At 40.2% G+C, this 14,632-nt stretch overlaps 1 protein-coding gene across 1 annotated transcript; it reads right to left on the bottom strand.

The window, feature by feature from the left end:
- Window positions 1–144: 144 nt before the first annotated feature.
- Window positions 145–11,523, bottom strand: AGR2 (anterior gradient 2, protein disulphide isomerase family member). The gene is made up of 8 exons (XM_077303697.1): window positions 11,399–11,523; window positions 7,953–8,105; window positions 6,092–6,155; window positions 5,821–5,873; window positions 4,648–4,721; window positions 3,810–3,873; window positions 2,670–2,753; window positions 145–460 (listed from the first exon to the last, which is right to left on the bottom strand). The coding sequence occupies exons 2-8, from the start codon at window positions 8,095–8,097 to the stop codon at window positions 411–413; spliced, it is 534 nt and encodes a 177-aa protein (XP_077159812.1). The 5' UTR covers window positions 8,098–8,105; window positions 11,399–11,523; the 3' UTR covers window positions 145–410.
- Window positions 11,524–14,632: the final 3,109 nt, after the last annotated feature.

The raw sequence follows: 14,632 nt of genomic DNA on the forward strand, positions 1-14,632 counted from the left end.
TGGTAAAAAGTTGAGAAAGGCTGCTCTATGGCATCACAGCAGCATCCCCCCCCCCATCTCTCCAGATCTTTTTCTCTGTATTACTTTTTCCTGGGAAACTATAGAGCTGGTTCTGTCCAAAATCACAATACAAGACAGGCTGTGTTTCTGTAAACATCATGAAGTACATTTATTTTTTAAATCCTGATTTGCAGAAAAGAGCATACAGTACTCTTCTATGCGTAGTGTATAAAAGCAGTCAATACTTAAAATTCCATATTGTACAAAACCAGTCTTCACAACACCACTGAGCTGTTAGTTATGCATCCCATGGGCTGATGTGCATATCTAAGACCAACTTATATTCTCTACTCAGAATAAGTTTTATAGGAATAATTAGAAGAGGGAGATGAGCTTGCTGGGCTCTTTGTTCACAATTCAGTCTTCAGGAGCTTCAGTGCTTTCTGCATGTTTGAGAGCACTAAACAAAAACAAATCCAAAAGTTATTCTCTCTCTCTCTCTCTCTCTCTCTCTCTCTCTCACACACACACACACAGAATTAATACGAAATCAGTACTCTGCAAGTGTTTCTTTGCCTGTGATCCCAAATTAGGGAAACTGTGTGATCTTACATTTCTTTTCACATCACAAGTACAGTGACAAGAAATAATAATATACACTTCTTAGTGGTCTGTCTTGAAAGCCTCGTTCTCAGTTGGAATATTCAGATTTAAGTGGGTATAAGAATGCTCTTCATGTAACTCATCCCACCTGGAAGCTACCTGAACTTCCTCCTTCAATGAGGCATATCTTGTCAATTGGTTCTGATGATGATGATGTTTGCGAAATGGTTATTATGTCTCTTAATGTGATTTTAAAGTTTAAGATATTTGTAAATTTAATGGTGTGCTTTATATGTTGTAGCCCACCCAGAGACTTTGGGGGAGGCAGGATAGAAATATAATTCTGAGTAAATAATAAAATGAGGATCGAACATCCCCCTCCCCCCTATGTGGCTTGTGTTTGATACAAAAGCTGCAGCGGGGATGTTTGGCTTGGAGGCAAACTCTCGATAAATCACCTTGTGGAGATGGTTGTCAAGTGGTAGTCCTATCGTGAGAAGCAGATCCTAACCCTAATTGGGTTAGTGAGATTACATCAGGTTTTAAGAAGAAATCCTCCTTGACTAGGATGCAGGCAGGATTCTGCATCCTAATGACCGAACTAGATGTTCCATATGACACAAGAGGCCAGGTAGGTCCTTAGTCATATTTATGGAGCCAGGGAAAAGAAAAACAGGACCCTGCACATCCAATTCTGCTAGAGGAAAGGGTATGAGTGTGTGTGAGGGGGGGCAGAAGTCTGAATCACCTCCCCCCCCCTCTGCTTTGCAGCACTCCAAAGTCAAACCAGAACACTTTCAAGGTAAGGTCCTCCGTTAATACATGTGACTGAGAGTCAGGTCAGACACTCCCACCCAACTTAGGTCACATGTAATTCTAGTTTGGTCCTAAGCAGTAGGTCAGTCTCCATACTTGTAAACCTCTGCATCCTTTTCTTTCAAACCAGAGTTCTTTTGGTAAAGCCTCTAGAACGAATTCTTCTGAATTGAAGATTGCATTGGAAATGTCTTAAGCTGTGTATGTATGATTAAATTACTGGGAATGTTTTAGTTTAATGGATTAGAGGATGTAGTAGGCTGGATCTGACCAACTGTAGATGGCATGCGTTTACAGAACAAATCTTTCGACCTTTCCTCTGCCATCTCCCAGTGCACTCCAGCTGCTTCTGGGGATTAGGGAGACTTGGCTGGGGATATATCCATAGAAATTTCACACATGCACAATAACAAAAAAGGGGACAAAAGTATCCCCCCATACACGCATACGCAAGCACTTGCTCTCCTCATGTAGGAGTTGGCACAAAAAGGGAGTGACCTTGCCAATCTCTCCTTATACTGAAGTCTCCTGTGCAGCCTTTCCTATATGGCAGGGGTAGTCAACCTGTGGTCTTCCAGATGTTCATGGACTACAATTCCCATGAGCCCCTGCCAGTGTTTGTAGTCCATGAACATCTGGAAGACCACAGGTTGACCACTCATGCTATAGGGCAGCCTTTAAGGGGTTCTGGTGGCTGCAGCTTATTCCATGAACTCATGCATTTCGTGGCTTGTAGAAACCCAGACAACAGAAACAACTTGAGCCCAAGTGATGCAATGCTTACAAGGGGACAAGGGCTCAAATCCACCCTCGGCTATGAAACCCACTGTATACCCTTGAGCTAGTTGTGCACTTTCAGCATGACCTATCTCATAGGTCATTGTGAGGATAAAATACTGGAGGGTAGAATCAGGTACACTACCCCGAGCTCCTTAGATGAAAGGTGGGATAAAAATGTAATTGATGGATAATAAATATGGTTACTATTGATTTCTTTCTATACAAATGGGGGCTGAGGTTTTGGAATTCTTTGCTTAATGCCACCTGGTGACTTTGTAAGTGTCATGCACTAATGTAATATATAACACATTCATGGGAAGGGTCTGTAGATTCTTTCTTGTGTGATTTTACCCATATTGTAAAATAGGACTGTTGTGCTGTTGAACAGATAAGTGGAACCCTTATTGTAGAATGACCAGTCCATTGCAAAGGTATGTTGGATACAGCAGTACAAAGCAGACAATACTTACGCAGTGCAATATCTGAAGGTTCATAAGCATAGAGGCGATTGGAATATCTTCCAGTAATATCTGCTCTAACTGTCAGTGAAGGATCTGGAGAAGAGAAGTGGTAAAAAACTGTTTACTTCCAGTTAAAAACAATGGAATTGGTTTCAATGCAGATGGCTCCTACTTTTGTGCCTACCAGGCATAATCAAGTTTTGTGTTTCCACATGGTTAATCTCACATTATTCTGTTCCCTGAATTACCCCTTCCCTCCATATTATATGAACAGACTGCAAACTGCATGTGTCTGGGGAGGGGATGAACAGAGGCTTAAAGCCTCCACTGATGGTCTTAAAATCATGTCAGCGGGAAGAATCAGAATGAATTCCTAGGGTTACATTCTTTGTAATGCACTGCAGTTTAGGATTGCACTGTTAATATCTTTTTTAAAAGAGAAAGGCAGCAGGGGGTGGGTACACATATTTGGAAAATAATTAAATTTGGAGGGATATTGCTATGGAATAGAATGAGTAGCTTTGAACAACTTATTTTTAAATGGTTAGATTTCTCCCTCTCCCTTGACTGACACACATGCATAGAAAACCATGCTGAACTACAGAAGGTGGGGGGAGATGTGGGGACATAATGTTGTGTGAAGGATCCATTTAGTGTCACGACAGTCATGGAACAAGAGGTCCTGCATTTGTGTTTGATGGACTTGGTAATGTCCTGTTGGCCAGAAGACCACCATCAGTGAAGGATGCCATGGGCACACTTATTTATACAGCCAAGGAGAAAACACAGGTACCATAAGGAATGAGCTAAAATATCCACCTGGCTGTGTGTATTTCAGCATAAGATTTTATATACTTATGTACTTTGGACTTGTGAAACAAGATTATCAGTTGTTGACTGGTAGAAACATTCTCCTTGATGACATAGAAACACTTAAGAGGGTGCATTTTTTTCACCATAATGGATCATGTAAAGGAATCCATACCTACAACTGACTGTTTAGTTTTTCTTCCATTCATGCTGAATGATATGAGGAAATTTTATTCTACAATAAGTACTATTATTGGAAATCATGCACTGAAATTGGTATACATAATCACACACTGGAATGGGTTTTTCAAACAGGTATCTCTGAATTCTAATACCTACCTACAAACAGGATTCTGGGAACATATTGGCCATCAGGGGAGAGATGTTTGTCTGTGGTTTCATACTAAAATACAAATAAAAAAATTAAAATTTCTTTTAAGGTTTACCTTTAAACCACACAATTGGCTATTTTAGTCTCGCAAATTAATGGATATACATTTGCAATAAACCACAGTGCTAATATTGGCTTTCCACATTTTTTCCTCCACAGAAACAATCTTCATGTAAGAAAACTGTACCAAATATGTCCACTAACCTACATGAAGGACATCTGAGTATCTATTTTGTCAAGCATGTGTGTTTCAATATAAGAACACTGTTTCAATATAATAACATAAGGACTTAAGAAGAGCCCTGCTGGATCAAATCAGTGGTCCATAATCCTGTCTCACACAGTGGCCAGATTGCACAGTGGTCAGATTGCACAGTTCGTCTGGAGGGCCAGTAACAAGGTATAGAGACTGAGGTCTTCTTCTGATGTTGCTTCCTAGCATTGGAATTCAGAGATTGGCTTTAAATTCCTGCCCAGGACTAGAGGTTGACTGCCTCTGAATGGGGAGGTGCCCCTCAGTTAGTAGCTAGTAGCCACTAACAGACCTATCCTTCATGAATCTCTCTAATCCCTTTTTAAAGCTGTTTATTCCTGTGGCCATCACTACATCATCTGGCAGCAAATTCCATGTTTTAATCACTGTTTGTATATCATTCAGAGTACCACATGACAAACTCAATATTTGTGTCTTTATAAGTTTGGGCAGTTAAATTTCTCAGACTCCCATTGATAATTACTTGAGAGGACTAAAAACAGGGTAGTTAATGAAATGTCACTTAAACTTACGACGAGATTGAGGAGAATAAATTTCTCAGCCAACTTTTGAATTTCTTTGTTTTCAGAAAACACTTTCTTCAGTGCTAAGAAGGAAAAAAAAATAAAAATAACTCTTTTTGGAGGGGAAAGGAATTGAGAGGGTTGACGTATGGCACAAACCTTATAGTTATACATTCCAACAATTGTCATGATCTCTTGTATAATGCTGGAAGCGAGTAACTGTCTAAAATGAACTGTAAATCAGTCTATGCACAGGTCTTGAAACAAATGTAGTTCAAGGTAATCACAATCAATGTGTATAGTTTTGGAAAGTCAGATGTCTTAGCCTAGTACATACAATTACTAAGCACACAGAATAAAAAGCTGAGACTGAAATCTATACTCAGTGGACATCCTTTGCTCCTTCTGGAACTGGACCTCTGGCGCACCTTGAACAATATAACACCCGGAAGAAGTTCCTGACAGTTAGACAGTTAGTGAAACAGGCTTCCTCGGGAAGTGGTGGGTTCTCCATCTTTGGAAATTTTAAAACTGAGGCTGGATGGCCATCTGATGGAGAGGCTGATTCTGTGAAGGTTCAAGGGGGTGGCAGGTTACAGTGGATGAGTGATAGGGTTGTGAGTGTCCTGCAAAGTGCAGGGGGTTGGACTAGATGACCCAGGAGGTCCCATCCAACTCTATTATTCTAGGATTCTAGGATTCTATGATGATTCTATGAACTAAAATTTCACTTCTTGAATGAGGTGCTAAAATTTGAACCTGGCTGAAAGCTACAACCTCTGATGTGGAAATCCTGCTACCAAATTTCAATTTGGGGTGGGGAAAGAACATATGGTCTCAGGCTCTTGTTATCTGTGAGAATGCACAACACAAACAAATTTAGGTAGACATCCCCACTCCTTCATACCTCACACTGATTTACTTTTAACTATGGGGCAAGAGCAGGATTGTTCACTTTTAGAGGATATTTAAACAACAACAACAAGAGTTGGTTCTTCTAAGCTGCTTTTCTCTACCTGAAGGAGTCTCAAAGTGGCTTAAAATCGCCTTCCCTTTCCTCTCTCCACAACAGACACCCTGTGAGGGAGGTGAGGCTGAAAGAGCCCTGATATTACTGCTCAGTTTTTTTTAAAGAAGCAATTACTTTGCTTAAGCACATGCCAAAAATAGAAATAATTGTACCTTGGCTATGAGGACAATCTTCCAAGTGGTGGATGATCATTATAGGTTTGTTGCTGAAATGGAAACAAAAATTCTACTTTAGAACTTCACCGTTGATTACAAGAAAATAAAGACTGGTGAGGGAGATTAATATCCCAAATTGGGATATTAAATCTGAAGAGTTCATTCAAACAGTTCTCATTGTCTATGGCTAAAAATGATGAGAGAGAAGAACTGCAGAGTTGCACAAGGTGGTGCTATTTTAACACCTTTCGGAGATTCAAGAACTTACTTTGACTTGGCTTTGAAGAGAGCTTCTTCATAAGTCTGAGTCCAGATAAGATAATCACCCCAGCCTGAAGCAAAGTGACAAATTGGGTTTAATTTTAAAATGCATTGTGATTGAAAGTGTTAATTTCATGACTAATCAGACACAAGCGATTCTAATTTTTAAAAAATGAATTGTTGTATCTGGTTTCCTTTAGCCTGCCACTTTCTTTTGAACAAAGTCCAGGGACACTGTTAAGAGCAACAAAGTTTTATTCAAGGGACACAAAATAAAATTTTGTTGGTCTTAAAGGTGCCACTGGACTCCAACTTTGTTCAGCTGCTTCAGACGAGCATGGCTACACAACTGAAACTTCCTTTTGAGAAAGTGTTTGGTTGTGATTTAATGTAAGAGGTACTGAAAAGCCGGCACTGAGATGAATTAACTTCGCCTCTTTGCTTACTGTGATATTTAGAGAATTGATTCCTAATATGGCTCCACTTTTGAAGCGTTTGCTACTCCCCAGAATCCTTATATAGTTAATTACTTACTGCATTTTTGCTAGTAAGTTATTAACTAAAGTTGTTGGTTTTTGATTTGATAAGAACTCTAAACATAGACCAGTTGTGCTCGTTTATAGAAGAAGTACAAAGGGTGTATCCCCATGACAGAGATTCTCTATTTTGGGGTCATTGCCACTGTAGAGGCATGCCCCTTGGCAAAGGGCAACCCCATGGAAGTGTTTTCTGCACCCTTTCCTCCATCAGCCGCCATTTCCCCCCTCTCTGTACCACTGGGGAGGCGGGGCTGTAAAACAAATCAGCAAACGATACAATGTTATTGTGCTGTAGTCATTGCCACCTGATCAGATCTAAGTAGGGTTGGCCTTGTCTAGTATTTGGATGGAAAACCACTAAGAAATCCAGGGTCTCTACACGGATGCAAACCACTTATGCACATCTCTTGTCTTGAAAACCCTTATGGTATTGCTGGTTGGCCGTGACTTGATGACCAAAAAGAGCAATTATATGTGCATGTGTGTGGGTAAATGTGGAAGAGAAAATGGCAGCCATGAAGGACTGATGGAAAGAAACTGGTTTTGGGGGTAGCAGACAGGACCCCTGGAAACTCATGCTTTTCCAAAAGGCTGTAGCAAATCAGGTTTGGAAAATGGTATATTCAGAATGAGAAGAAAAAGTGATTTTTGAGCACAATTAGAACAAAAGATAATATGGATAATATATAACTTCCCCAAAATAAACAAAACCCCACTCTTCTCTGGATACCGAAGCAGAGAAAACCCTCAGGGAGGATGGTTTGAGACAAACACACATATGAGCACATTGCAGAAGTAGGACTTCAGCTCACCCATCCAGCTCACACCCTCTTGGTGTGTTTTTTTAAGACTAAATAGGTAATGAAACTGAACTTGAAGTAATAAACATATAGAATTGACCAATAATGAAGGTAGTTATTTGAGCAAAATCTAAATAAAAAGGGGGTATATATAAACATGTAATTTTGGTTTGAATGTTATCTGTGGAAGCCTTTTTACTTTGTGCATTCTCTTAGCTTTTGTTCCCAATTTGGGGGAAATTCAGTATGAGAGAGCAGGAAAAGGTAGAATATAGATGTTCTTGGGTTTGAACTGCACAAGGGAAAAGCAAAAGAGGTGGATAAGTCTGAGTCAAAAGAGTGCAGCTGTGGAACTTGGTGCCATTCCTAAATATAATCAAGGTAACCATCAGGTCAGAAACATAAATATCTGATAGTATATTCCTGAAATTATTTCCTTTATATGTATAGGTGGGTCAGAGTAATAACTCCCAGACAGGTAATATAGGTGGCAAATTAAGAGACCAATATTTAACTAGCATATTTTTACCTCTTGAGAGAGTCTGAGGCAGTTTTATTTTGGGGTCTCTGGCTTCTTTGGTGTCCTTTTTCATGTCTTTTGTTGCAGCATCTTTTGCCAAGGTGTATGCGACAGCAATGATCAAAAGAAATACAGATACTAAGTTCTTCTCCATTGCTAAAGCTAGAGGGTAGAAAGAGCAAGAGGATTATTCAGTCTTTGGAATGTGCCAGAAGGAACAATGGCGGCATACAACAAATGTGCAGCTGCCTACAGAATAATAACCATAGCTGTGAAGTTGTGTAAATTCCTTGATAACCCCCCCGCCCCCCAAAAAAGGAACAACCGACTGGTAAGAGTTGCTTACCACACTTTGGTGCATGAAGCTTTGAGCATCTCCCACTATTTGTGTGGAAGTTTGATCAGTGTTAATAAAATCAGTAATTATTGGCTGGAAGAACATTCAGTGTAGTGTGTAGTGGTTGGAGCGCTGGACTAGGGCCTGGGGAAATTGTGTTCAAATTCCTACTTCTGCCATGGAAGCTTGCAGGGGGCCCTGGGGCAAATCTCACAGTCTCAGCCTAACTTACCTCACAGGGTTGTTATGAGGAAAAATAGAGGAAAAGGGTATGATTTGAGCTGCTTTGGGTTCCCACTGGGCAGAAAGACAAGGTATGAATAAAATAATAATAATAATACTCCAATTCAAGTGTGAATATACCTTTAAAGAATTATTCATCAACAACCAATATATCATCTAATTCTCAACATGGTCCCATCGATATCCATGTTTGGAGACTAAAGCCGTGAACATACCAGACAGATCTTTCTACAAACCTGAAAAAGGATCCAGGTTTCTTAAAAAAAGAATTTTTTTTTAAAGGAATCAAAAAACCCGGAGGTTAAAAATATCCAAAATAATAAAATCAATACCTGCAGCTTTAAGAAATGAATGCCCCCTGTGTGGACGGTTAGGTGACCACAATAACATTTCTAGTTTCCTATCCTTGGTTTCTGTCAATAAAAGCTTTCCAGGCTGTTTTGGCATTTAAGGGAGGGCTTATTGGGGCCAGGACTGGCGGCAACTGCCTGCAACTTGCTACCACCTGACCTCCAGGACTCACCCAGAACTGGGATAGGCCAGTGGTCAGTGAATCATTGCCCCTCCCCTGAGGTGCTATGCCTTAGTGCATTCTGGGAAATGTAACCTTTACGCGATTGACTATGGGCAACAAATTAGATGCTAAATAAAGAGTTTTCAAGATGGTTCTTTGTTCAGACTGAAACTTAGATTGTAGGCTGCCTGCCCAGCCTAGCCAATTATAATACAAACCTTCACAGTAGAGGAAAGGAAAAGGGAAGGAGGAAACCAATGGAAAAAAAAAGCAAATTAGCAAATCAAACCGTGGTGATGATGAAAATGACAAAAATGGAACTGTTTAAAAGTGAAAAATTGAAATGAACATGTGACCCCTGCCTCCCTTCTTCTTTAATGTTGAAATCTTTGCCTCCTTGGTGACCTGGACTGGGTGGAAAGGCATCAGAGGAATGTTGTCATGAAATAAAAATTCTTGAGGGTATACTTGTTTGACAAGAAGGTTAGAAATGAATGGTTAAAGACTAAATGCTATGAGTTATATAAAAGGCATGGAGCTATCCAAGGGTGAGAATATTTCAATTCTCCCAGCAGGATTATTCTATGATATTCTTTCTGGTTTGATAGGAAATAGATAGTTCTGAAAGACACTGATCAATCCCCATTTTAGTCTGATGTCAAAGAGACTATGATGGGATCCATCACTGAGAGATTCTCTGCTCGCTAGCTCTATTTGACAGACTACAGATTTGTGAGAACTGAAATGGCTTCCTAGCAGACTTAGTAACAATTAACACAGCTGTTTTGGAATGTAGAAATGCTTTACTTGGTTGGTTCACTGGTAAAGTGGCTTTACGCTTGCTGTTTAAGCATAGACTATGGGGCTTTTTGCACGCCTTCAAAATAGCACAATGGTTGCCAATTGAAAACGCTACTGATTTGCTGTTATGCACAACGTCGTCGACAATCTGCCACACACCTGAAACCAATCTGCAAAAAGCGCTTCCTTGTAGCGCTTTCAGGGAAATCCCCAAAAGTGGATTCACCCTCCGGAAAGCGATACACTCCTGCAACCAATCTGCAACACTAGCGAAAAAGACCTTATCTCAGATTTGTGAGAAGGTGGTGAACCCAGGCTTCATATGGCTAAGGATAATTCACATGCCTGAATCACATTTTGATAAGTATCTTGATTAAGGCTTAAATCATACATTGGCAGCATCAGATTTTTGTTTGTATTTTAAATATGGGCTCTGCCCTGATCACATACAAAGGTGTGATTTACATGATACTGGAGACAAGCATAACTTATGACCCGAGTTTCAATAGTACTGCCCTATGTGTGATTCTGGTTCCTTTGTAAGATGAGCATTTTAACACAATGCCCACCTGGGGCATAGATCTCTGGCATGCTGAACTTGCATGCAAAATTGCTGTGGGTCCAATTTAAACAAGAATGTGGGATATTCATGAAAAGATTGCATGAGTAAGATCTTCTCCACCAGAATCATGTTTAAAACAGGTCAAAGTAGTCCAATTTAAAGAGTAAAAGGAACATAGGGTAGATGATCTTTGAGGCCAAGGAACAGTTTAAGCAGGGAAAAGCATATGCCAAGTTAAATATTCCCAGCACAGCATACGACAAACACCACTTCCAGCAGCAGCATAAACAAAGAAGCAAGAATTGGGCTGGGTCCCAGACAGCCTTGGGGATCAAATCTCCACTCAGCTGTGAAGCTTGCTACATGTTTTTGTGGAGGTTACTCTTTCTTAGCTTGACCTGCCTCACAGGGTTGTTGTGATCATTAAATAAAGGGCAGGAGATGTCACTCTGATACCTTTGGAGGAAGAGCAAAATAAAAACCATATGACAGCAGTAGATTGATAATAGAAATAGGAAAGAAAGAGTACAGAAAGATAAATTTGTCCCTTTAAACCATGGATGTGCAAACCAGGAAAGATTTAGCTCTGGTGCTAATCGAATCTACTGTGGATGTCAAGCCATAAAAAAAAACAGCTTAAAAAGAAGCAGTAAGAATCAGTTTTTGCTGAACAGGAAGTCAGATGGCAGAAAATCTGAGGCTATTACTGGATAAAGAATGGAAAGAAATAAGTGAGAAGCATTATGTTGCTTTCTTAACGCAATATACATATTCACAAAGCCAAATAAAATAAAATCTCATCCTTCAGCAAGTTAGCTGAACAGAAAGATAAAGGCTGCATTATCTGGTGTGTGTTTTCTTTAGCCAGCGATGCTGCTCTGTTGTTTCCCGGCTAGGTGCCTTTCAGCTCCTCTTTTCTGTGCTTTAATAAGTAACTTGACTCTAAAGGTCAGAGGATTCTAACAGGTGCATTGCTAAGCAAGAGCTCCTAGGCTTACCTTTTCTGCCCTCCTCCTCCTTTGAAGAACAGGTGCAGTGCTCCAAGTTTCAGTGTGAACAAAGAAGGTGCGGAATGCCTATTTATGCTCCTTGTAGCACCTCATCCCCACCCACAAAGCCTGGCATTTAAATACTTTTGTTATCGGGTCAAACTTCTCATTTTTCATGCAAGAATAAAAAGTTTGGAAGTGATTCTTAAGACTAAGAATGTTATCACCATTTTTATCAGCTTAGTTACATTTAGAAATTAGAATTTGTAGGCATAAAGGAGAGTTTAGGAATGTATCTATTAAAGTTTGGGCAAAGAGCCAAATCCAGGTCAGCATAAATCAAGACTTCTGATTTGCCCCAAAGCTGATCTGTCTGTCTTTGATTGGGCAGAAGGTTTAGCCTGAGGCACAGTTTTATAATTCCTTTGAGAGTGTGAAAATCATTGCTGGGATCACTCCTTTAGGCGAATTGAATGGCTGCTGGTTTGTCCCTGCAACTACATATAAAGTTATCATGGATACAAAAGCCAACTTCCAGATCAGGAAGTGCCGTTTGGTATCACTGTCATATCCTGCAACTATTTCTTTAAAATAACAATAATAATAAAAAGAATTCCATATATTTTTTTAAAAAATCCAGTGATCCTCAGTTTTCATATGGAATGAATGCAGTACTTGGGATATATACTGTTTTGTGGCAATAAGAGAGACCGAATTCTGAATATGAAGTTCCAGGTATCCTCTAAAATACCAGAGACTCTGAGAGCTTCAGCGGGAATGTGATTGCCAGCCAAAATGTGATCAAACTGTCTTACTGGATCACCTTGATGATGCTTAACACCAAGCTGTTTTGCATTTGTACAATAACCATTCATGCTGCAGAGCCCTGGCTGGGTCATGTTTTAGCAAATAAGCTAAAACTTGTAACTGATATATTACAATGTGTGGCCACTTTTGAACTTGTACAGTGAGTGTAGAAAGCCTTCTCCAATGCCAGTGAAAGGGTATATCCCCTAGTCGTTGAGTGCAGAATCACTCTAGTTTCATCCCCTCCTTGCTCCTGTACAGTCCAATGTGTTACTGACATGACTGACACTGGATATCTTGTGTGCAAAAATGCACATGTGTGAATTTATCCTGATTAGGACTGTTCAGCAGTCTTTCCCTTTAATTTCTAGAGTTAGGATTGTGTGCTTGCATTTATAGGTTTGCTGCCTCTGAACTTGGAGGTTCCACTTAGTCCTTAAAGCCAACTAACCCATCTTGCATATCATGACTATGAATCCCACCAGTGAAATACTTGTAGAGTGAAGAAATACCCTCTTTTCGCAGCCCTGAATCTCCTGCCTTTATAGTTCATTGTGTACTCCTGAGTTCTAGTATTGTTGTTGGGACAATTGTCAAATCACAAGGCACAAGACATTGTTCCACCAGGCCTGTGGTTGAAGCCAGGCAGACTAACAAAAAGTACTGGTCTCGCTTTTGGGAGTAGAGGGAAGACCTGCTTTCCCAAGAAAGAACGAGAAACATCTCCCCATAGACACCCCATTCTGCTGAATGGGGCTGATTTAATAGAAGTTTTAATGAATATCCAAATAATCTGTGGGTTTTAATCCATGCTGTTGCTCACCCTGAGCTTTTAGGAAGGGCAGGATACAAAAACAAAGCTTATTATACTGGCTATTTATTTCTTGTATAGTTCCTCTGTATATTTTGATTGTATTCCATCAAAGAATTGAGACTTTTGAACTCTGGTGCTGGAGAAAACTCTTGCGAGTCCCTTGGACTGCAAGGCGAACAAACCGGTCAGTCCTAGAGGAGATCAGCCCTGACTGCTCTTTAGAAGGCCAGATCCTGAAGATGAAACTCAAATACTTTGGCCACCTTATGAGAAGGAAGGACTCCCTGGAGAAGAGCCTAATTCTGGGAGCGATTGACGGCAAAAGAAGAATGGGACGACAGAGAATGAGGTGGCTGGATGGAGTAGGTGTAAACTTAAATGGACTCCCGGGAATGGTAGAGGACAGGAAGGCCTGGAGGATCATTGTCCATGGGGTTGCGATGGTTTGGACATGACTTCACACCTAACAACAATTTATTTCTTGCATAATAATTCCCAGTAGAGAATTTGCCTTTTCTCAGATGTCATATAATGTAGAGGCAATTTCCATTCCCATTCATGTAGAAGTGCAGCAGCTTTAAAACTCTTATATTTGTGGCAATGGCTATATCATCGAAGTTATGATATCAAAAGAGCATCTCTTTGCATAAGTAGAACATCTTGGACAAAATCTCAGCAACTGCCCCGGTAAAATCATTGCCGCAATAAAAGCCAGATAGCGTGGGTAGGTTGTATTATTTGCTTTCCCTGGTGAGAAATTCCAAAAGGGCAGTCTGTTGCAAAAGAAACCCATCCACCTTAAAGATGAGCATATTTGTAATAGCCTGCTTCATCAAATGCACAATATAATCTATGAAGTTGCTAGAGACCTAAATGAAGGCCAACAACTGAGTCTGTGACGTTTCTACTCTCTCTTTGTAGCAGCTATTTGCTTGAGTTAGAATCATTTATCCCAAATTTATTTGTTACACATAAACTTTAGTGCTATATGTATCTACTAGCTATATCCCCCCCCTCCACACTTCCCAATAGCAAACATTCTTCCTAAGGGGTGGCTTTTCACAGCCATGGTCATTTTTATTCAGGTGGTCACTTTGGCTAGAAACCAACTCCACGTCATAATCAGCAGCATCTGTGACACCATGTAGAGGCAACACACATTTCCTTCCTATGTTACTATAGATTGGCCCCCATTATAGTATTCTGCGCTGTAGTCTTGAAAGAAAGGGACATGTGCATTGGTTACAAGCTACACTTCCATGCTTCCAAACTTGAGAATGAGAAGCTATAAGGACCTGGCTTTGAATGTCATATCAGTCAGCTCAGTGTAATCTGTGCTACAGAAGCAAAAGCCCCAGAGTATCTTGTACCACCAGTTTTTCGAAATACATGTTTTAAAAGAACTGCACCCTAACCAGAAACTTAATTGGAGGATATATGTGTGCGTGTAATTTCTGCAATACGTCCTGCTGTGCTTAGCTATGACGATGCCTTTGCCTTGCTCCTGTTACTACTGTATGTCCCAGCCCTGAAAATAAACAGTAATAGTACATTGTTAACTCTTAAGGCCTAGTCATCATTCCAAAGCTTGTGCGATAGTTCTGTTGGCCTGAGGCCAAAAA

This window comes from Paroedura picta, chromosome 11 (assembly GCF_049243985.1).
Source record: "Paroedura picta isolate Pp20150507F chromosome 11, Ppicta_v3.0, whole genome shotgun sequence".
Lineage (NCBI taxonomy): Eukaryota > Metazoa > Chordata > Lepidosauria > Squamata > Gekkonidae > Paroedura > Paroedura picta.

Coding starts and splice junctions, on each gene's coding strand:
- AGR2 (XM_077303697.1), bottom strand. CDS start 8,097: ATGGAGAAGAACTTAGTATCTGTATTTCTTTTGATCATTGCTGTCGCA. Junction 3,874..4,647: donor TTATTCTCCTCAATCTCGTC/GTAAGTTTAAGT, acceptor TTTGTATTTTAG/TATGAAACCACAGACAAACA. Junction 461..2,669: donor ACCTTCAGATATTGCACTGC/GTAAGTATTGTC, acceptor GTTTTTGTTTAG/TGCTCTCAAACATGCAGAAA.